We start from the raw sequence: 21,908 nt of genomic DNA on the forward strand, positions 1-21,908 counted from the left end.
CATATAACTGACTCCACCTAGTAGGAATTAAGACTTGGTTTTATTGTTGTTGTATATGGGGCTATATATACACATTGTAGCCAATGGTTGAAAGTGAAAATTATGCAAGGAGTCCGAGGAGGTAGGCATATTATCAAATCATGTAAATTTGTATTCTTTCTTTCTTTAATTTTTCTCTAATTTTCATATTTACTGTGTGTGTGTGTGCGCGATCTTGGGATGTTATTTCTTAAAAGATAATGTGAGCATTTCCACTATGTTAGATTCACATACTTAAAAAAAAAAAAATGAAAATGAGATATTATGGACATCACATTCCTAAAAATCTTGAAAGATGTCATGAACCAAACAACCCTTTAAAGAATTGGGTGTGTGCGCTACCATAGGGTTTTGATTAAGTCTAATAGGAAAAATTGTGTGTACTCAAAAGTTCAATTTGCTTAGGGTTTCAGAGTAGAATATGAAAATACACAAAATTAAAGTTTGGTTTTGTCTTTTTTAAAAAATTATTTTTGAAACTTTTTTTTGAATACAACACACCTTTAAAAAGTACAAGTTTTTAGGAAATAATTTTGAATTGCTTCCTATATTCTTGGATATAATTTTCCCAATGAAAATAGGAGGTGTGGGTGTATAACTCACTTATTATTATTATTATTATTATTATTATTATTATTATTATTTAAAAAATATTTATTACAACCTTTTGTTTTTATTTTCAAAAATAATAATACAAAAATTCAATTTTGAATTTTGCAAGTAAGGGACTCACTTCGATTGAAGTGAGCGGGGCAAATTGTCTCCTCTAGAACGTGGCAATCCTTTGGACGGGTGAGGCCCAGGAAGAAAGCCATCCCCTACTCCAGTGTAGCGCGAGTGTCCAGATAAATTAGGAATATCCAAATAAACATAATTAAGACCTATTCAGCACCCGAAATTTTTAAATATATATGTGTATTTATTTTAAAAGTTGAAACTTTTACTTAATTATCAAGAATAAATAAGAAAGAAAATAAAAAGTATGCCAAATGCATAAACAAAATTTTAATTTTACATATTATTAATATTTGACTTTTATTAATTTTTAGAACATTTATTTTTAAATAAAATTCAATATAAAAAATACAATGATAAATAAATTTTCTTCTCATTTTTCTTTTCTTTTATTTTTCCCAAGTAAAATGTTCAATTCAAATGGACACTAAGGGCTTCAAAAGAAAATAAATAAATAAAAAGAAAGAAAAAGAAATTCATTTTTTATTATATTTTTTCTTTATATTAAATATAATGAGTGACACCATTATATTTATTATTTTGACATATTTTTTATTTTCTCTCTCACATCCATCATCTAAAAGTAAAAGCCTTCCTATTTTTCTTTTCCTAATATTTTCCAAGATCCAAATGACTTAGTAAAGCCATTGATTAAAGAAAACTTTATTAGTAACAATGATTCAACAAAGCCATCGATTGAAAAAAGCGCATTTGACTTTAAAAAGCCCATGAGAACATCCACATCGTAGCCTCTTTTCTTTTATTTATACGAGAGAGGACCAAAGCAGCCATCATTCAACCCACATGAACCAATCACGAACAACATAATACCACGCTATAAAAAAAACCATACCATGCTCCCATCCCAAAGGTGCTTTTGAAGCCTTTAAAAACTGATCATTGACTTTAATATTAAAAACTGATTTACATGAAAGAGGTAAGTTTCATATGAACCAATCTTCTGTACAACAATGCCCTTGTCCCAACTAGTCAATTTTCATAAAAGTTTTTTTTTTTTTTTAATATTAAAATTGTAAATGTTTAGATTGAACTTTAAAAACTGTACACAGGGACAAGGGAACAAAAACACATCTTCGCTTATTATCCTTTGCTCATTACATTGTGTGAAACAGCTCGATAACTCCTTGAACCATGCAACCATGAGGAAAGATGCCAGTGGAGCTATTGCTAGTATTCCATGATTTCCCGTCCTCAAATCCTCCCTCAAGGGCACCGTCGTGGCTTCAAATTGTACATTACGATGGGAAGGAGAACTGCTGCTCAATAAAAGCTGTCGTGCAACTTTTGAAGGTAAAAAATTGTGTGAGAACATTGATAATTGATGAACTATACAAAAATTCATGAACTAAAAAACAGAAGAATGCCAGTAAGAGGTGTTATTCACAAGGTTTCTCACAGCACAGCCATAATAATAAACATAATGCTGTGAAAATCTACGTCTCTACAGGGGTATCTGGCAACTCATCCCTGTTCCCTTCAAGCAATGGTTTCATGTTGGCTTTCCTGACTGGGGACACTTGATTCTCAGCATCTTCATTAAACTTATCCACGCTGTTCAGAAACATCCCTGTGGATGGTTGCAGAGTAATTGTTATCTAGTGTTAAGAGAAGCACATTAAATTAGACAAGTAACATATCTCATATTTAGTTAATACAGTGATCAAAGAATAAAGAGGCAATCTCGAATTCATAACCAACTTGGGGTCATTCATTGTTGTTCTAGTACTGTTATTGCTGTTGTTAGGCCTACTAATACTGCTATAATCACATAATTCATTAGCACACAAGTCGGGCAATAGACTAGGTTCAGACAATTTCCACTCATTAAACTGTTACCATGCATGGAACCGGTTCGGGTGTAGCTTATGCATAGAATGCTGTGTTTCAATCCAGTCATTGAAAATTGACTGAAAATAATTGATCATGCAACCATCAATAACTGCGACCAACACAGTTTCATTCGGCTTATAGTTTTGCAGGTAGCATTACGACATGTTTTAATTGTTTATATTAATTTGACAGGAGTATTTCATATAAATTTTATGTAGTTCATACAAACACTCGCACACAATCAAGTCAATAGATTTGGTTTTATTTTTCAGTCATCCAGTTCATATGCAAACTGCTAATAGTTACTTGACCTTGGCTCCCATTAAACAAGAACATTATGCACATTATTGAGCAAGTTAGCTACTTTGGTAAATTATGGACAGGGTTGGGGTGGAGGTAAGGGGGAAACTGGTTAAGTAATAAAGATCATTAGTTTGAAAAGTTAGAGGGTTAGGGGATCTGAGAAATAGGGGTCTTATTAGGGACATTCTGAACAGTTCTCCTAATATTGTTCATACCAAGAAACTAGAGAGTGTGGACAGTCCTCTGATTTGTAGTATTTGGGAGGGTCAGTTTAAGGAGTGGGAGGTTCTTCCTTCTTAGGACGCAGCTGGGGAATCCTTCGTTTTTGTGGGATACTCATTCAGTTGTCTAGATAGTCATGTAGGGCTTTTTCTTCGTTTCTTTTGTTGGGAGCGAAAGGTAGGGGTCAGTAGTGGTTCTTGTCGGTTTGTGCTCCTTCCAGACCTGCTCTTAGATCTTATTTTGAGACAAGTTATTTGCTGTGTACAGTTTTTGTTATCCTACGTGGGTTTTAAGGGTATGATTTTAATGTGGCGAGATTCCCTAGGGAAAAGAAAGGGGGTGGAAGATTTTCTTTGAAGAATTTTGATAGTTTTATTAGAGATTGTGGGTTAAGGGAGTTCAAAACACACAAAAACTGAAAAAAGAAAGAAATTGCCATCCTTATAACAGATCTTCTTTTGGGTAATGCTTTATTTTCCTAGTGAAAGCCTAACTAGACAACCCAGAATTTTAGAGTTAGATATATGTATTAAAAAATGTTACGAGAAAGGATGATATAAATCAATGCAAGGGAACTAGGTAGTAGAACCTAAAGGGAGAAAATATAATAAATTTTATGGATAATATAATCAAAATGGTGATTGGACAATAGAGGATGATGTAGGCATGACAACTCATTGGAAAATAGGATAACTAACTATTAAAGAGATAGCAAAAGAGATTTTAGGTGAATCCAGAGAGAACGATGCTCAAATAGTAAAGAAAGTTGGTAGTGGGATTAAGATATTCAAAAAGTTGTAAAAACAAAAAGCATTTGGTACAAAACATGACAAAAATTTAGAAACATGGAAAACTTTAAAAGGTATAAAGAGGCGAGAAATGATATAAAAAATGCCGTTAATGAAGTTAAACATATATCTTTTAATAATTTATATGTTAAGAGTAGATACAAAGAAGGGGAAAGAGGCATATTTAAACTTGCCAGAGCTAAAGAAAGAAACAGCAAATACTTAAGTAATGTAAAATGTATTAAAAGTGAGAATGTATTGTCTTGGTTAAGGAAGAAGACATGAAAGAAAGATGGCGAAGTTATTTTGGTACGCTATTTAATGAAAACCAAGAAGAAGGCTTGAACCCAGAATTAGGAAATGAGGAAAAGGCCAAAAATATGAGATTTATTCGCAATTAGAGTTAATTAAGTTTGCATTAAAAAGGATGAAAAATGGAAAAGCTCTAGGAACATCCCAATTGAAGTTTGGAAATGCCTAGATGATAATGGAATTACACTATTAACCAATTTACTTAACATCATTATAAAAACTAAGAAAATTTCAGGCGAATGGAGAATAGCACTTCAATACCCATTTACATAAATAAAGGAGACATTCAAAATAGTAATAACTATTGTGAAATTAAACTTATGAGCCACACAATGAAACAATAGCAAAGGGTAGTTGAACAAAGATTAAGGTTAGAAACGAGGGTCTCAGAAGAATAATGGAAAAGTTTAGGGCTTGGAAGGTCTACTTCAGAAGATATATATCTTTTGAGAAAATTAATGGGAAAGTTTAGGGAAGAGAAGAGGGACTTGCCTATGATTTTAATTGACTTAGAGAAAGCATATAACAAGAAACCAAGGGAAGTTCTATGGTGGATTTTAGAAAAAGGGGCATATCTAGTAGATATACTGATGTTATTAAGGATATATATGACAAAGTCATAACTAGCATTTTATATATGACGAAGTCATAACTAGCATTATGATTATAGGTGGAGAGGCTAGGGAATTTCCAATCACAATAGGTGTACATCAAAGATCTGCTTTGAGCCCTATCTTTTTGCTCTAGTGATGGGTGAACTTATTAGGAGTATCCAAAATGAGGTTCCATGGTGTATGTTGTTAACAGATGATATTGTCTTGATTGATGAAACTATGAGTGGAGTAGAATCTAAGTTAGAATAAAATCTAGAAATTTTAGGATAAGTACAAATAAGATAGAATACATGAAAAGTAATTTCTGACATGGTACAGGGAATATTGAAGAAAAGGTTAAACTTGATGGTCAAAATGACACTAGTAGATTTCGACACCTTGGATCAATTATGCAAGTCGAAGGCAAAATTAAAGAAGATGTAATGTATAGAGTTAAAATAGGTTGGATAAAAATGGAGAAGTGTTTCGAGCATGCAGTGTGATCATAGAATACCCAAAAAATTAAAAAGAAAGTTCTATAGGACAGTTGTAAGACCAATTATGCTATATAGATTAGAATGTTGGGTAAATAAAAAATAAAATATCCAAAGAGTAAAAGTTGTTGAGATGAAAATGCTAAAGTGGATGAGTGGTACAATGTTAAAAAATAAATTAAAGAATGAACATATTCACGATAAATTAGGTGTAGCTCTTATAGAAGATAAGACGAGGGAGAGACGAGTCAAATGGTTTGGGCATCTACAACGTAAGCCAAATAGTGCGCCAATAAGGAGTGAGCTAGTTACTTTCAAGAGCAGTAAAAGGGGTAGAGGCAAACCTAAAATAACTGGGAATGAGATAGTAAGGATTTAATAGCCTTGAATTTGTTAGAGGAAATTGCCTATGATCGTGTAAATTGGCAGAAAAGAAATCATGTAGCTGACCCACCTAGAGGGACTTAAAACTTCATTTGTTGTTGTTGTTGTTGTTGTTGTTATTGTAACGAAAAAGAAAGAGAGAGAGAGAGAGAGAAGTTGCTAGTCATTTAGATAGGATTTTTTTTCTTTTTTTCTAGTGAGTGGGAGGACGAGTTTCCTAATCTTTCTCAACCGGTTTTATCTAGATTAGTGTCCGATCTCCCTATGCTTTTAGAATCTAGTAAGGTCAAGTGGAGGCCAACTCCATTAAATTTGAAAATATGTGGCTTCATCATAAGTCTTTTCAATCTTTAGTTAGGAATGTTTGGAGTGAAAATGTTGAGAAGGGTTGGGAAGGTTTTAGGTTTATGAAAAAATTAAAATGCTAAAGCAGCTGAAAATCTAGAAAATTGAAGATTTTGGGAATTTTAAGGCAGAGAAAAGACAACATTAGATGAGATTATTTTGCTGGATAGAAAATAAGAAGAATGAAATCTTTTAGAATTTGTTAAGGTTAAGAAGCTAAAGCTGATTAATGATTTAGAAAGGAGGTGATTTTTAGGGAATTGAAGACTTGGAGGCAAAAAACTAAGTTTAAGTGGGTTAGGGAAGGTGATTGTAATTCTAAACTTTTTCATAGTTTAGCTAGTAGTAGTAGGAGGAGGAATATGATTACAGAATTCAAATTTTTGGGCAGAGAGGTTACTTCTTACTCTTCTTTGATTATTAGGGAGATTACACATTTCTTTTGCTAATTTGTTTACTGAGGAAGATGATTGTAGGCCTACGTGTGAGGGGCTGGATTGGAATCCTATTAGAAGTGATCAGATGAGGTGGTTGGAGCAACCTTTTGAGGAAAGTGAGATAAAGGCACTAGTGTTTAATATGGAGCGAGATAAGGCTCTGAGTTCACATGGGTTCCATAAGGCTTTCTTTCAATACTGTGCGGATATTGTTCGAGGGGATTCAATAAAGATCTTCAATGAATTTTTTTTTAATTGGATTCTGGGTAAAGCATTAACCCAACTTTTATAATTTTGGTGACTAAGAAGAACAAGTCAATTAAAGTTTCAGATTTTTGGCCTCCATTCTAGTGACTAGCGTGTATAATATCATTGCTAAGGTTTTAGCTAAGAGGCTGTCTTGCGATAGGAGATACTATTTCAGAGGCTCAAAGTGCTTTGTGGGGAATAGGCTCAAAGTAGCGAATGAAGTTGTCAAGGATGTTCCTATTAAGGAGAAATAAAGGGATGGTTTAAGGTAGACTTTGAAAAAATATTATGATAATCGTTTATTAGAAAGGGTTTAGTCAAAGATGGCAATCATGGATGAGGGGGTGTTCATCTAATGCTTCTCTCTCTTTTATTATTAATGGAGAGCTTTATTCTTGGTTTAGAGCTACAAGAGGGGTCAGGCAAGGAGATCCTATTTATCCTTCTCTGGTAGTCCTTGTGGTAAATGTTTTGAGTAGATTGGTTTAAAAAATTGTAGATGGCGGTTTTATAAGAGGGTTGGGATGGGAAACAAGTGATTGTGATTTCACATCTTCAGATTGCAGGTGGAGAGGAATAAGGCTTCAGTTCCATATGGGTTCAATATGGATTTTCCATAATTGTTGGGATATTGTTAAGAGGAGATTTAATGAAGATCTATCTTCAATGAATTCCCTTTTAATGGGATTTTGTGTAAAAGCATTAATTCTACTTTCATCTACTTGGTGCGAAAGAAGAGTAGGTCTATCAAAGTTGCAGATTTTCAACCTATCAGTTTAGTGATTAGAGTATATAAGATCATTGGCAAGGTTTTTGATGAGAGACTGAGTTTTGTTCTAGGGGATGCTATTTTCGTGGCTCAAAGTGCTTTTGCAGAAAATCGGAAGATCTTGGGTGCTATTTTAGCAAATGAGGTTGTTGAGGATGTTCATAAATCGTAGGAGAAATAGGTGGTTTTTGAGGTAGATTTGGAAAAGTCTTGTGAACTAGTTGGGCTTTCTTGATAAGATATTTTTAAGAAAGAGATTTTGTTAAAGATAGCAATCTTGGATGAGAGGATTAGGCAAGGGGATCCTCTCTCTCTACTTTTCTGTTTTTTATTAGGGTAGATATTTTGAGTATAATAGTTTTAAGAGCTGTAGATAGAGGTTTTGTGAAAAGGTTTGGGGTGAGAAGTGAGCGGGTTGTGGTTTCTCATCTTAAGTTTACTATTCGATACTATTTTACTTTAGAGCATCAGGACTCTTGTTAATGTGCTTTATTTTGCAATATATTGAGGGCGCCTCTGGTTTAAAAATAAAGTTGGGGAAGAGTGGGTCAGCTTGCATCAATTTTGATAATTCTAGATCTTTGGAATTGTCCTCTTTAGCTGGGAGTGCTATTCTTGATTGACCCCTAAGTTATCTAGATCTGCCTCTAGGCGGTAATTGTAGACCACTTGGGTATTAGGATCCTATGGTAGAGAAGGCATCTAAGAGGTTGGAAGGATGAAAGGGTGCTTTATTTTCTCCAAGTGGGTGTATTACACTCAAGCTTACCTTGCTAGTATATTCCTCCTTATTTCTTGTATATCTTTACAATACTTATGAGGGTAGCCAGAAGTATCAAGAAAATCATGAGAGACCACCTTTGGTCTGGGGTGCAGGAGAACAAAGATCATTTAGTTAGTTGGGAGGTTGTCCATAGGTCTAAAAAGTAGGGGATTGGGGCCTTGGTAAGTTGGTGTCTAAGAACATTGCTTTAATGGGTAAATGGCTGTGGTGTTTTCCCTTAGAGTCGTCTTCCCATTGGCACAAAGTTATTAAAAGTAAGTTTGGCCTGCAAAGATAATGGGTGGGATGCTAATTTTGGTTTGCGATGATGTTGTTATAATTCTAGGAACGGTATTTCAGAGTCATATCCTATTTTTATTCCCTTAATTTTTTTTTTATTTTTTGGGAAATGGGTACCATGTTTAGTTTTGGGAAGACATGTGGGTGGGAGGGTTTTCACTTCGTTCATTTTTCCCCTGTTAGTTTAGATTGTCCGTTTTACAAAAATGGACCAATTTCTTCTTTCCTTATTTCTTATGGAGATGATTCCTATTGGGATTACCATTTCCTTTAGGCTCTCTCCTTATTAAGTTTTTTGGATGGTAGGCTCATTTCCCGAAGGAGAAACTATCATTCTTGGATTCTTGATTCTTTTGGGGAGTGGTGAGCATTCTTTTAAATCTTTTTTGAGCATTGAACCAATAAAATCTTGTCTTTCCCACTTCATAGATCCATTTGGAAGCTAAAATCCCCACTAAGATTAAGGCTTTTATTTTTGGTTGGTCATTCTTAAATAGAGAAAACATTAACGATCTGTTGCAGAGTAGGAGGCCTTTTAATCCATTGCTCCTTTTCTTGGAGGGTGTGAAACAACCTTTTTGGTTTATTTGGAGATAATTGGGTGTGTCCCGATTTAGTGGAAGATTTGTTGGCTATCCATTTTTCAGGTTTCAGAACGGTTAAGGATGCTTTGGCTTTGTGGAGGTGTACAATTTGGCAGTTTTGTGGCAGATTTGGTTGCAATGTAATGCTCGTATATTTTGGTTATGCTTTCGGTTAGGATTCAGTATCTGGGTATCTCAAAGGGCATTCGTTGGCTGTGCTGTTTTGATTTATTTTGATTTTGTTTTGTATCTTTTAAGGAGGATTAATTATGCTCCTTGTTGTACTTCTTATTAAATCTTCTTTGCGATCAGAAAAACTACTGACACCCTGGACAAGATGATAATAATGGCCCCTAGATAACAGTGACTGACAAACATAAAATGTAAAAATATTAACTATGCTTTCACTAAAACAGCAGTACTGCTTCAATTTTCTAATGGACCCATTTTGAGTCCAAAATTTTGTTCATTGGTTGCTATAGTTTTGAACTTTATAGCACAACATTTTCAAGTATGAGATTTGCAAAGATGGTGTGCCAATTTTACAACAGAAAGCTAAGTATTCATGAATTCAGAAAAAAGGAAGTTATTTTTGAGCAACTGTATGGATTATTCACCTACAAACCATATTCCAGCAGCAAGAAAGAGAACAGATGTTAGAATAAGCGCTGTCTCCCTCCAATTGTTAACATTATCCTGCATATAACGTACATTAAAATTGTGAAAATTTTAAATACATAGAGAAGTCAAAGCAAAAAAAAAAAAAATCTCTAACCAAGAGTCAATATTGAAAGGATTGGAATCAATTGTCATATTCCTTCAAACAAATAAAGGGGAACAAAATATAAATCATCAATCAACTAAGCCCTTCTAGGGAGTTGCTTAAGAATGTAAAAAAGAATCACATTATATCCTGCTCATGGAGATTCTGTAAAAATTCCATACCAGAAAAGAAGTTGAAAACAGTTACAATTTTTTTTAAAAATAATTGGATGCAGTTTCATGTTTATTAAAACCAAAAATGCCCCGTGAGGACAGTGTAGCCTAGAACCAAAATAGACCAAAATTAAAACATGGCCTGATCCTGCCAAAACCCATTTCAGGCTTTAAAATCATCCTAAATCAAGCCCTCATCTTGTTATTTCCCATTTTCTTAATTGCAAATCTACACGAGAGAAAAAATTTCTTTGGTAAAAAGGACATAAAGACGGCTGTTAAGTCATATCAGAATACATCATAAAACATAAGGTGTCAGTTATAAAGCTTGCAATGGCACACCTGCAGGACACCAACAAGTGGTGAGGAAGGAACATCACCAAATATGTGGATTGAAACAGTTGATATAGCCATTGATAATGGTCTCAAACTTGGGTTCACACAATGAAGACACACATAATTAACTGGAGCCTGCAATATCAGAGTTAAAAAAGTTCAATAAAATTTTCACTATTTCCAAATTGAGAGCATAATAGATGCTTAAATAAGAACATTATAGATTCAAGTAAAAAACAAGAACTTCATTTCAGCTAACACTTGGTAGCGATATAACTAGGCAACCTTTGGGAGTTGGGCACCAATGATATCTAAATATATCCTCTAGATTGGTTAAGGCAAGGACTTATATGTTCAATACCACATCAAAGAAGGGATCATGAAAAGTAACAAAAAAAAATAGTTCCTCCTTAATGCTCTCATTGTAGCCCATTTAAACACAAATTAAGCAAAGTGGCAAAAAAAAAAAACAAAGCTGCTGCAAGTAGCAGCTTTAAAATAAAACCACTGTGAAAGGAGAAACACCTAGAAGCAACAAAAATGCACATGGATCATGAGATAACTGCAGGGATAGCCTCATTTTAAATTTTAGAAAGAACAGTCATCGAGGGATTGAGAGGAATGAATCTGTCACTCTGTCAGGCAGTCAAAATGACATCAAATTGATGACATAGTCCATGCCGCCATAATCATGACCTGAAGTTTTGCACATGAGAGCAAGCAATAAGAAGAACACACTTCATTATTAATTTATGCAATTTCAAGTTCCACACATAAGTAGAATATCTACACCTGCCGGAATCAGTTGATAAATACGGTAGCCATGGCATAAGCCCTATGCTGATAGCAATAAACCATCGGACTACCAACAAATAATCTACCGGAAGTCATATTTATTAAGTGAAAAATCTAACTTTCGATCACAAAATGTCAAAACCTAACAGACTATATCATCAGCTAGAACACAAGTTAAGGTGAATTTCTCACTGGAAAACTAATTGTCCATTATTTTCCATTTCATTTTATATAAAAGAAAAAAGGTAAGCTTGCAACAACAGTAACTGTAATATAAAATGAAAAACTGAGTTTTCTTTACTAGTTAAATTACCTGGGTGGCAAAGACAAGCAGCTCTCCAACTGAAAAAAGGACTAAAAAACCATACAAGCTACTTAGACAGAATGCACTAAAGCAAAAGATTGCCCCCAGAAATGTTGCTCCAGAAAGAAGCTGTAAAAGAAGCCAAGAGAGGAATTTCTCATCAGAGAAAAAAATATTCAAGAGAGGAATTTAAAACTGTAGATGACTAACAGTTTAGTGTTATCTAGAGCTAAAATTTAAGAAAATATCACAGAGACAAAAAAGATAGCATTCACAGCCAATTTCTTAAAGGCATGTTCAGTTGTCCCACATAAATTGAATGACTCCACTGTAATTTTTCATGCAACACTAGCAGTGGCAAAAAATTTCTTATCTTGAACAAGCCACAAAATAAAAATAGAGCCTTCTACAATAGATATATTAGGATAAAATTAGGATTTATTAAGTGTTAAAAAAAATTATCTTGACCGTAATTTGCAATAATGACTTCAATTCACTTTAATTGCTGCAAAGATTTCTTATCCAAACAGAGCCAGCTCAAATCAGCAGTAAAGATGATATATAGTTTAAGTCTTTAAGATGATATAGTAATGATGATATATAGTTAAGTCTTTAAGATATGAAAGTAGACACTTTAGTGCTTACAAGTAGAACCAATTCTTCTGACTTCATAGATGAACAATATATTTTGGGAGAAATTGCAGAATTTTTTTAAAAAAATCAAGAAAATACTGGATTCTGCAAGAATTTGAGAAATGAAAAATGTAGAGACAATATATTAACAATTGAACCCTGTGCAACATATATATATTGCAAACTGAAGACAGCTTAGAGACAGTTGGCCCATTATTGCCCAATGGTCCACTGCATTTGTAGCATGAGGCATCATGTTTTACCAAATGGGAATTTCAAAGATGCTCAGTTGTACACGAGAAAACACCCCACCAAAGTGAAATTAAAAACTGCCAATATAGAAAGAAAACTTTATTCATGTGTTTCTTTGCTGTATTATTTGCAAGGAGAACATGTCAAAGTTCTTGAGAATCCTACTTCTTAATCCAGACCTGTTCAAGAAGGTTTTGATTTTTAGTAATTTCTCCTCATGGTTCCTGTTCTTCCGGACTCTGTGGATATCTCTTTGAGGCTTCAATTTATGATAGCACCTGAACCCTTTTGTTCTCTGTTTCTCAGTCCTTCACTTTTTCAGGCCTCATTATTGTGCCCAAACAGTAGTTGTCAACTCAAGAACTATCATGTCTAGATTTCTGTTTTCTGTATCATGTATCGTACTTAATAGATGAACACTTTGTAATTTTAGTTAATAAAGCTGTTGCATGGGAACACAATTCTATAACAATAATGAAGTAAAAACTAACATATTATGAAAAGTTTCATTATATGAGTCACAAAGCTGCTGAGCTTGCATACATGCACAAAAAAGTTTAAGCGGTCATTTGGTATCATTGTCAAAAATTATTAAAACTAAAAATCAAAAACAAAAGCTAAAAACTGAAAACTAACAGCCTATTTGGTTAATATTTATGAAACTAAAACAAGTTAAAAACTTGAACGAGCAAATGTTCATTTCTTGTCTTTGAATTAAATAATACTTAAAATATAATTAAAATAATAAAAATAAATAAAAAAATAAAACACTTTAACGTATGATTAAAATAATAAAAAATACAAAAAAAACACACAAATTAAGAAATATTTTAATAAAAATAGAAATTAAAAGAATATAAATTTAAAAAATATTATAATAAAAATAGAAATTAAAACAGTACAAATTAAGAATATTACAATAAAAATATAATTATTATAATTATTTACTTAATTATTATATTTCAACTCATTGTTTAGTACTACAAGAACATTCCTATTGCACATGATAATTGAAAAATAGTAAAAACAAACTTTAAATGACATCTGTAATTTTTTTTCCAAATTTTAAAAAATTTATGGATATTTTTATTTTAATTATATTTTAAATTCACATGACCATTTTATTCTATTTCAAATAATAATAAAAAAACTACGTGCAAAATGAATGACTTAATCTACAAAAGTTGATTCTGATATTAAAATATTCTGGTACAAAAGAACCAAAAGCTAGGTTTTCAATTTTTTTTAAAAAAATAAAATCGACAATAAAATTAGAAAATCAGCAATGTAAAGAAATGTGATGTCATAATATGTTCCTTCATCGTTGACCGTACAAGTTTACAGAAAAAAAGACAAAAAAGAAAAAACAGAAATGATATCAAAAAGACCTTAAAATACTCATCCCTTCTCCCTGCATATGCACCAAAAAAGCCAGTAGCATATTCTAGTATAATCTATGGGAAAAAACGTACTACCAGAGTTCTAGTTGACTTATAAAAATATGAGTATAAAATATACAGCTATATCTTTTTATGTCAAAAAAGAAGAACAAAAGGGGGGGGAGGGGGGGGAACAGCTTCAATTTTGAAGCAATCATCAAAATCAACATCTCCATGATCAATGTCAATAGTCCTCATCACCAATATCATTCATCTCATAATCGAGGAACTCAATTTCTTCAACTTCATCTTCTTTTGATAATAAAAGAAAGTATATTAGATAGAGAAGGAGAAATTACAACAAAATAGGACAAGAAGTCTATCCCACAAAAATAAAAAATAAAATAAAATGAAATGAAAAAAAGAAAAAGAAAAAGAAAAAAGAAAAAAACCTTCTTCTCCCACAACCTTTTTCTTCCCTTTCATTAGTCCATACAAGTCACTTAGTCATGTCAAAGAAATCAATAACATCTTCCTGAGTTGGTAGCTAACTAATTGGAAAATACTAATTAAGTAGTTAACTACCTAGACTATAAATATAAAGATTTGTAGATTAGTTCTCCCAGCTGTTCTTACTAGGCTCTCCTCAACAAATAACTACCAAATGCTTCTCCTTTCTCTTGCTTCTTCAATTGTCTGTTCTTAATATGCTCGACCAAAAACAAAACATTTGAGTTTTTTGTTGATCCAAACAATTCCTCCTCTTGGAGTGAATATGATCTGAAGTGCTCCAATTTCCCTCACAATCTGCAACAATAAAACTGCTGCTAATCACCCATACAGCTAGCCATTGAAGCTCTCCTTGCATTCACTCCTATAGGTCTCCCACCATACTGCTACACACACACCCAAATTAGGAATCACAATAAGTCATAATAAAGACAATCCTATAGGATTAACTAACGAATATGTAAGGCAGCACAGGAGTAGGACTAGGACCAATTATTACCCTTGTTTGTAGTGATGGCAACCATATGCATTTCAAAGATACCTTCCACTTCATGAAGTTTGTTCATGCATCAATCTTGCACTATGAAAGAATATTAGGTGAATATCTTTTCAAGTGTAGTATATAGGCCAATCTCCAATATACTATCGAGGTTTAAATTAGGATCATGGTAAAATATACAAAGGCTCCCACAACATCAGGGTTCTAGAGACTAGGGAGGGCAAGATGTGCATAGTCTTACCTCTATGCCCGCGGAGACTACTGTTTTGAATGTGATGTTCAATGAAGTCGAAATTCCAACCACTAACGATAATTTCCCAAACACGAGCAACTCATCCTAACAATATTAAAATTATTTTTTCAGTTGGTTCCTTTGGCTCTATCCACTGCTTCAGATATGCATCCCATTGTTGGATTTGCATCTCCATCCTATGTCTTAACAATTTCACTTGGGAAAACACCCTCATCAAGCAAAATGTAACAGATTTCCAAAACTTACAATCATACATGGTAATCTCTACCTCCTTTAAGACACCTCTTCTTTGAGTATGGACTCCTTCCCCACTTCTCAATTGTTTGTAAGCAAACAACCTCATCGAGCTAAGTAATCAAATATAACAATAAATATGAAGTCGATGTCGATCCTCCTTACTTTTATTATGCTGTCATCGTGCATCAGCAAGTCTTCAATGTCTTGTGAACCAAGTCAACATAATGGTCCACACATGGGGCAGGGGACCAAAATAGAGACTTCCTCTTCTGCATCTACATCTCATCCACAGTGACATAACTTGAAGGACTATTTGTGATGAACTACATTTTCTTCTCATTTAGCATCAATCATAAAATCAAGTAACTCAAAAAACTCTATTTTCACCGCAAATCTAAGAAAAACCATGCCACTAGACATAGTAGCCAAGACATTAGTAAGTGACTGCCTAAAGCAAAACATCCGACAACTTTATTCCCAATTAAACTCTAAATAAAAACTAATACTTTGGAGACTTACAATGCTTGGAATATAAGGAAACTATTTTTTTTTTTTTTTTTCAGAAATAAAGAAACTAGCTTAAGAAAGCAAAATAACCTAAAACTCGTTCCTCAATATATACACAATACATGTACCAATGATAGAGCAATGACTAGTGTCAGGACCAGGAGAGTTTGGGCAACTCCCAGACACAATAGGTAGAATTAAGGATGCTTTGAACCCTTATCCATTTGCACTAGTGATGGATGGACTTACAAGGTGTATCCAAGATGAGGTTCTATGGTTATGTTATTTGCAGATGATATTGTCTTCATCGATGAAACTAAGGGTAGAGTAGAATCTAAGCCAGACTTAGAGAAGCTTCTAAATCTAGAGGTTTTAGGATAAGTAGAAATAAGACAAAGTAGTCACTATTCAAGGAATACTAGAGAAAAAGATTAAACTTGATGGTCAAGAAATTAATAGCACTAGTAGATTTCAATACATCAAAATCGTTATCAAAGCTAAAGTATAAATCAAAGAAAATTTGATGCATAGAGTAACAACTGGGTACAATGTAAAATGGAGAAGTGCTTTGGGGTGTGTTATGTAATCTTAGAATATCCTCAAATTTAAAATTAAATTTCTATAGGACGATTATAAGACCAACTATTATATGGATCAGAATGCTAGACAACTAAAAAGCAACATATCCAAAAAATAGAAGTTCCCAAAATCAGAATGCTAACGTAGATAAGTATAACGTTAAAAGATAAATTAAAGAATTAACATATTCACGGTAAGTTAGGCATAGCACTTGTAGAAGATAATCGAGGGACGGTTGGGATGGTTTAGGCACCTGAAAAGTAGGCCAAACAGTAAGGAGTGAGCTAGTTTCTGTTAGTGATGGTAGAAGGGGTTAGGGTAGACCCAAAATAACTTGGAATGAGATAGTAAAGATTTAACAAACCTCAAGTTGTTGGAGGAAATTGCTCAAGATCGTGTAAATTGGCGAAAAATGATTCATGTAGCTGACCCCGCCTAGTGGGACTTTAGGCTTGGTTTTCTTTTGTTTGTTTTTTCAATAGTTCCTTCAATAATAAACCCAAAACTCATGCTTCTTCAAGTAATTATATTCTAGAATCTTAGTGATATGACCCCAATAAATAGACCCTAGATAAAATGAACGAAAATATAACTAAAATAGAAAATCTTCTCCCATGTCGACTGCATCACTGCCCCTTTCCATTGGACCATCCATCTGAGATATTTGTGGACTGAGTGATATCACAATATGCTCTATATTGCACGATACAAAGAGCTAACCTGTACATCCCCATGATACTAGTTGATCCCCTCTTGGTACAATAAATATGCTATATTTTGCACATCATACAATACAAACAACATTGACCAATACCAAGGCTTTAAATTTGAATTTCAACTAAATTTTGATTTGTTTTCTATTTCAATTTTGATTATAAAAAGTAATGGAAATTAGTAGCAAACCATGGAACTATTTAAAGACTCTTTTGAAAATTTTAATAGACATAATAATGCAAGATTTAAAACAAATATATTGTATACAATACATCAATGACAAGAATGTGGTGTATTAGTATACGACATAATAACTATACTACAATAACAATATCAAAACATATTCAATTAAGATAAATGAAATTCATCAATCAGTTAAATATTAGCTATTCTACAAATGAAGCTAATTTAAACATAACAGGTCGACTAAAATGTTGTAGCCAATATCTAAGTTCAATTTTTTCCACAAAATTTCAAGTTATCATCCACATCTTTCTCATAATAATCATTGTTTTCAATTAGAAAAGATGATTTATTAAGACAAAATTTCAAATTGGAGGGTTTGAAACTCAAAAATTCAATTTCCATGAAATTTAGTTCCATAGTCAAATTTTTTAAAATTTCTGTTGAAAAAGTCAAGAATTTGATAAATTTTGAATGACTTGTAGAATTTTCTATAAAAAATTTTGTAAGACAAAAATTGCCCGCCGCTTCAGTTTCAAGGGTGATAGAGAGCGAGAAGTTCAGAAATCTCTGGAACTTTTAAAAGATTGTGGCCATACCCAAGATGCATATTCATGATAAAAACAAAAATTAATGTGAGCCTAGGAGAAGAGGAGTAAATGAGTATTTTTTTTCTTTGAAAATTCTTTTGGAGTTGTCCTTCTAAGATCCAAAGTCATTTCTAGTAAATTATGGAGAAAGGAACTCATAAAAAAAAGTGGGGGTATATTTTCACAATAATAGAACTCAATGGGGAAATGTCAAAAGAGCATGCAACTATAGAAGCCAACTTCACATTTGGGCCAGTGATGCCCTTATAAATACAAACCATAGTCAGAATTATAAAACTTGAAATTTGCGGGGCTTCAAGAATAATTCAGACAAAAAATTGTGGGGAAGTTGGGATGTCTAACAATAATAAATTTTTTTACTACCTTTTGAGCAAATGGAAATAAATTGCTTAAAGCAAAACAGCTACTTTGATAACAGGTGACAGGAATTCAACAATAAAGTATAAATATACAAACTGACAGTATCACTACGATATCGAATTTTGATATTGCTAGAGAAAACTAGGAATTGTAAGTCAAGTATTGGATTACAATTAATAGAAGTGTTCAATTCATTTAAAATAAAAATAAAAAAATCACAATCAATCAAAAAGTTCAAAGTTTTTCAGAGAGTGAAAATGAAACCAAAATGCTGAAACCATAGGCATGAAAAGTAGTGGTAAATTAACAACCATATGCTAAAATGACTAAACTACTTAAAAATGTCAATATTGATGCAGCAGATTAAAAGAATACCTTAAAAGCATTAGAAATCGTGGCATCTATGCGATCCAGAATGTAGCCCCCAGCTAAAGTTCCCAAAATTCCACACACAATTGTAACCCCACCAAACATCATATCCGCATTGCTCTGTCAAAAGCGTTAATTTTAACCAACATACCACCATAACCTCAATGGAAATATTGTAATTGTTCAAAAAGAGTACTCAAACTTGCATTGTAGTGGAAGAAAGAAAAAATTAACACAAAAGGATGTTAACAAAAAGAAATTCAAGAAGAGAGATGGAAATAACATTACCATGTGATAAATGTTATAGCCAGCCTTTGGCCCCCAATATGAATAAGCTCCTATGACAAAGTTGTATGCTATGTAACCTGCCAAGCAACTTAACAGTAAAATAATTAACACAAAGCATTAAATACAAGTTAAAAGTGGGGAAAAAGAAAAAAAAGACTACTGTTTAGTTCAATTTTTCTACAATAGAAAAAGCAATGAGAAAAATATATCTATATATGATTGCTAAAATGATCAAAATTTTGTAGCTCGGCATGAAAAGTGTGCAGCAAATTTTGTATGGAGCAGAAACAATATCACCAATATTTAACATGCCATTTGGGATTATGACGTTGGACAAATTTTAATAAAAAATCTTATAGAGTTCTTCCCAAATTCACATAACTTCAAATTCACCACTCCAACCCAAATGCAACGTAGATAATTTTTGTCATTCATATTCTTAGAACTTAATATTCTAATAAAGAGATTAAGATATTGGGCAGTCAAAAACAATTCATTCATATTCTTAGAACTTAATATCCTAATAAAGAGATTAAGATATTGGGCAGTCAAAAACCAGTAAGAAATTACCTAGAACATTGACAACATAGACTTTCTCAAGCAAAAGTGCTTTTGTGTCTTTCCACAATCTTGAGAACTGGCTACAAAACACACCCTTTGACCTGCAGTATGAAGGAGAAGACACAAGGAGCAAACAAAACCATAACAAATATTTAATCCAGAAATTACTTCTGCTAATGAGTCAGACCTCCTCATCGTAAAAAATCATTGCAAGAATAGGAATGGTAGACATTGAGTTTTTGAGAGCTAATGTCAGACATGTTCTGAACCCAAGTCAGCAGATTTAAGAGTGATTATACGTGCATGTATAAGCGGCATGCTAGCTAATTTTCTTTATTTTTAAGGGAGTCATGTCCCATGACCAAGTTCAACCAAGTTTAGAGCACAGGTACTCCAGGGTGAAGGCCAAATTATCAGAGTGCAAAATGATTGCAACATGTTACCAACAAGTGCAGGTTGAGAACAACAGGGATTGAAGATGTGTAAGCTCGTACCAACATTTAGGAATGAATAATACATAAATAATTAATTAATGAGAAAGCAAAAGGTTCAACCAGACCTAAAATAACCAACACTTGGGAGTTGGGACCTGTCTGAATAAGTGAATATGCCAACAGTATGCAGAAGTCTAGCTTCAGTCCTTTACCTAAAGGTAAATCATGCATACTCTACATGAAATGAACCACTCTGAGGCTTCCATTTGCCCCTAATAACGTCAACAATTGATGGGCAGTTATGGGTGTAACATAATGGAAGATAATCTAAAACTCACAAAGGCCAATGGAAATTTTATAATCCCCTGTTTGTTGATTTGGGATGGGCTGGATGGCAATGCCAATGAACATATTGAGTAATCTAGTGCTTCAACCAGCCTTTCCCTAGATTGAATGATTTTGACCCAATATTACATGGATCAAGATAAGTAATGGAATGTAAACTCTCTTGGATCCTATATTATCAGAAAAAATAAGTAACTCTCTTGGATCCTAAGATAAATTTAGATGCTTAAATTTGAAAAGGGCCTATAGGCTATATGGGAAGGTCATTTTCCAACTTCTTGGGGACGTCAATGCCTCCATCAAGTCACTTTTCTTTCCAATACTTTTAGATAAATAAATGTCATTTTTTAAAAAATATACACTATAATCTATGCTTAAGTAAAAAAAAAAAAAAATGACCTAGTACCATTGCTTTGGCATAAGAAAGATCCTTAGGATGAAATGCCTTCTTCATATATAGTTTTTGTAATGCTTTTCTAACTGTTTTTTTACACCTTGAATCAGTTCTTTAATTTGAAAAAGTCACTTTTTTTATAAACAAATAACTATATTAGATGAGAAGAGTAGAATATACAAAAGGGAGGATAGGGCATCCTCCAGTGACAAAGAAAAGAAAAACCAAAGAAAAGTCAACACATAGTCAGAAAATCTAATAAAATGTCACGTGCCAGTCCCTCTGCAAGTAAGTCAGAGAAATATCTTTAAACAAACAATTTGCTGTAGTCCAAACCAACACCAAGAAGGGGGTGGGGGGGGAACCTAAGCATTGATGATCAACAAAAAGAAAAGAACCTCTGAAAATTCTAGCATTACATTTCATCGGGAAGCATCAAACACACACCTTGCTAAATTTCCTTTCTCAAAATTATGACAAATATAATTTTCTCAAATTGTGCAGTAAATTTTAAGACAGAATTTTTTTCTATGTAAAGTACAGCATTTAAAATCATATTTACTCATTGGAAAAAGAAAATAAATAACTAATGTATTAGCCACTCTGATGCAGCACTCACTTGGACATTTTATTTGAGGCTTGATTATGGATACCTTCATTTCCAGTCATCATACAACCATTAACATTTGACTGTCCAGAACCTGCAATTAAGAATAATTATCACCAAAAAAAGAATGATTACAAAAATTAAAGAAAAAAAGATAAATCTTTATGTGGAAACACACAGAGTCTATCCTGCTTATATAAAATATTATACCAAATGATATTCAGAAACTCGGACTTGCACTCAGCCAACAAAGAAGAAAATATACAGGCAAAGTTCCACATTACATCAATAACTTTTTTGTGGAAGAATTAGCCTTTAACACACAATATTGGGTGGACCAGATTGTGCATCCAAGTCCAAATAGTTCGGCTTTATTAAGTGAGTTCATAACACCCCTAAACTGTTAAGTCATGTACCCAACTGACAATATTGGCAGGACCAAATTGTGCATCCAAGCCCACATAATTGGGATTTATTGAGTAGTTTTTTCATCACAACCTAACTGTAAAAGTCATGTCCCAACTCCAAACAACTCCAAGCATGATCGATACTTACCAGGAACAATAAATGGACAATCCATGCCTTTCAAATCCGTTTGGGCCCAGAACTTGGTGACCATTGAGAATTCATTATTGTGCAAAAACCTTGTTTTCA

General features: G+C 33.1%; 1 protein-coding gene across 1 annotated transcript in view; it reads right to left on the reverse strand.

Annotated features, from left to right (window-relative positions):
- Positions 1 to 2,077: 2,077 nt before the first annotated feature.
- LOC131152421 (probable sphingolipid transporter spinster homolog 2) overlaps positions 2,078 to 21,908 on the reverse strand; it is a 41,782-nt gene continuing 21,951 nt past the window's right edge. The window contains exons 9-16 of the mRNA XM_058104301.1: positions 21,267 to 21,348; positions 19,484 to 19,575; positions 18,914 to 18,990; positions 18,632 to 18,745; positions 11,549 to 11,668; positions 10,447 to 10,575; positions 9,786 to 9,864; positions 2,078 to 2,362 (exon numbers count right to left, since the gene is read on the reverse strand). Coding sequence (XP_057960284.1) covers positions 2,229 to 2,362; positions 9,786 to 9,864; positions 10,447 to 10,575; positions 11,549 to 11,668; positions 18,632 to 18,745; positions 18,914 to 18,990; positions 19,484 to 19,575; positions 21,267 to 21,348 — 827 coding nt within the window. The 3' untranslated portion in view covers positions 2,078 to 2,228. The remainder of the gene's footprint in view (positions 2,363 to 9,785; positions 9,865 to 10,446; positions 10,576 to 11,548; positions 11,669 to 18,631; positions 18,746 to 18,913; positions 18,991 to 19,483; positions 19,576 to 21,266; positions 21,349 to 21,908) is intronic.

The sequence above is a fragment of the Malania oleifera genome, chromosome 1 (genome assembly GCF_029873635.1).
Source record: "Malania oleifera isolate guangnan ecotype guangnan chromosome 1, ASM2987363v1, whole genome shotgun sequence".
Lineage (NCBI taxonomy): Eukaryota > Viridiplantae > Streptophyta > Magnoliopsida > Santalales > Ximeniaceae > Malania > Malania oleifera.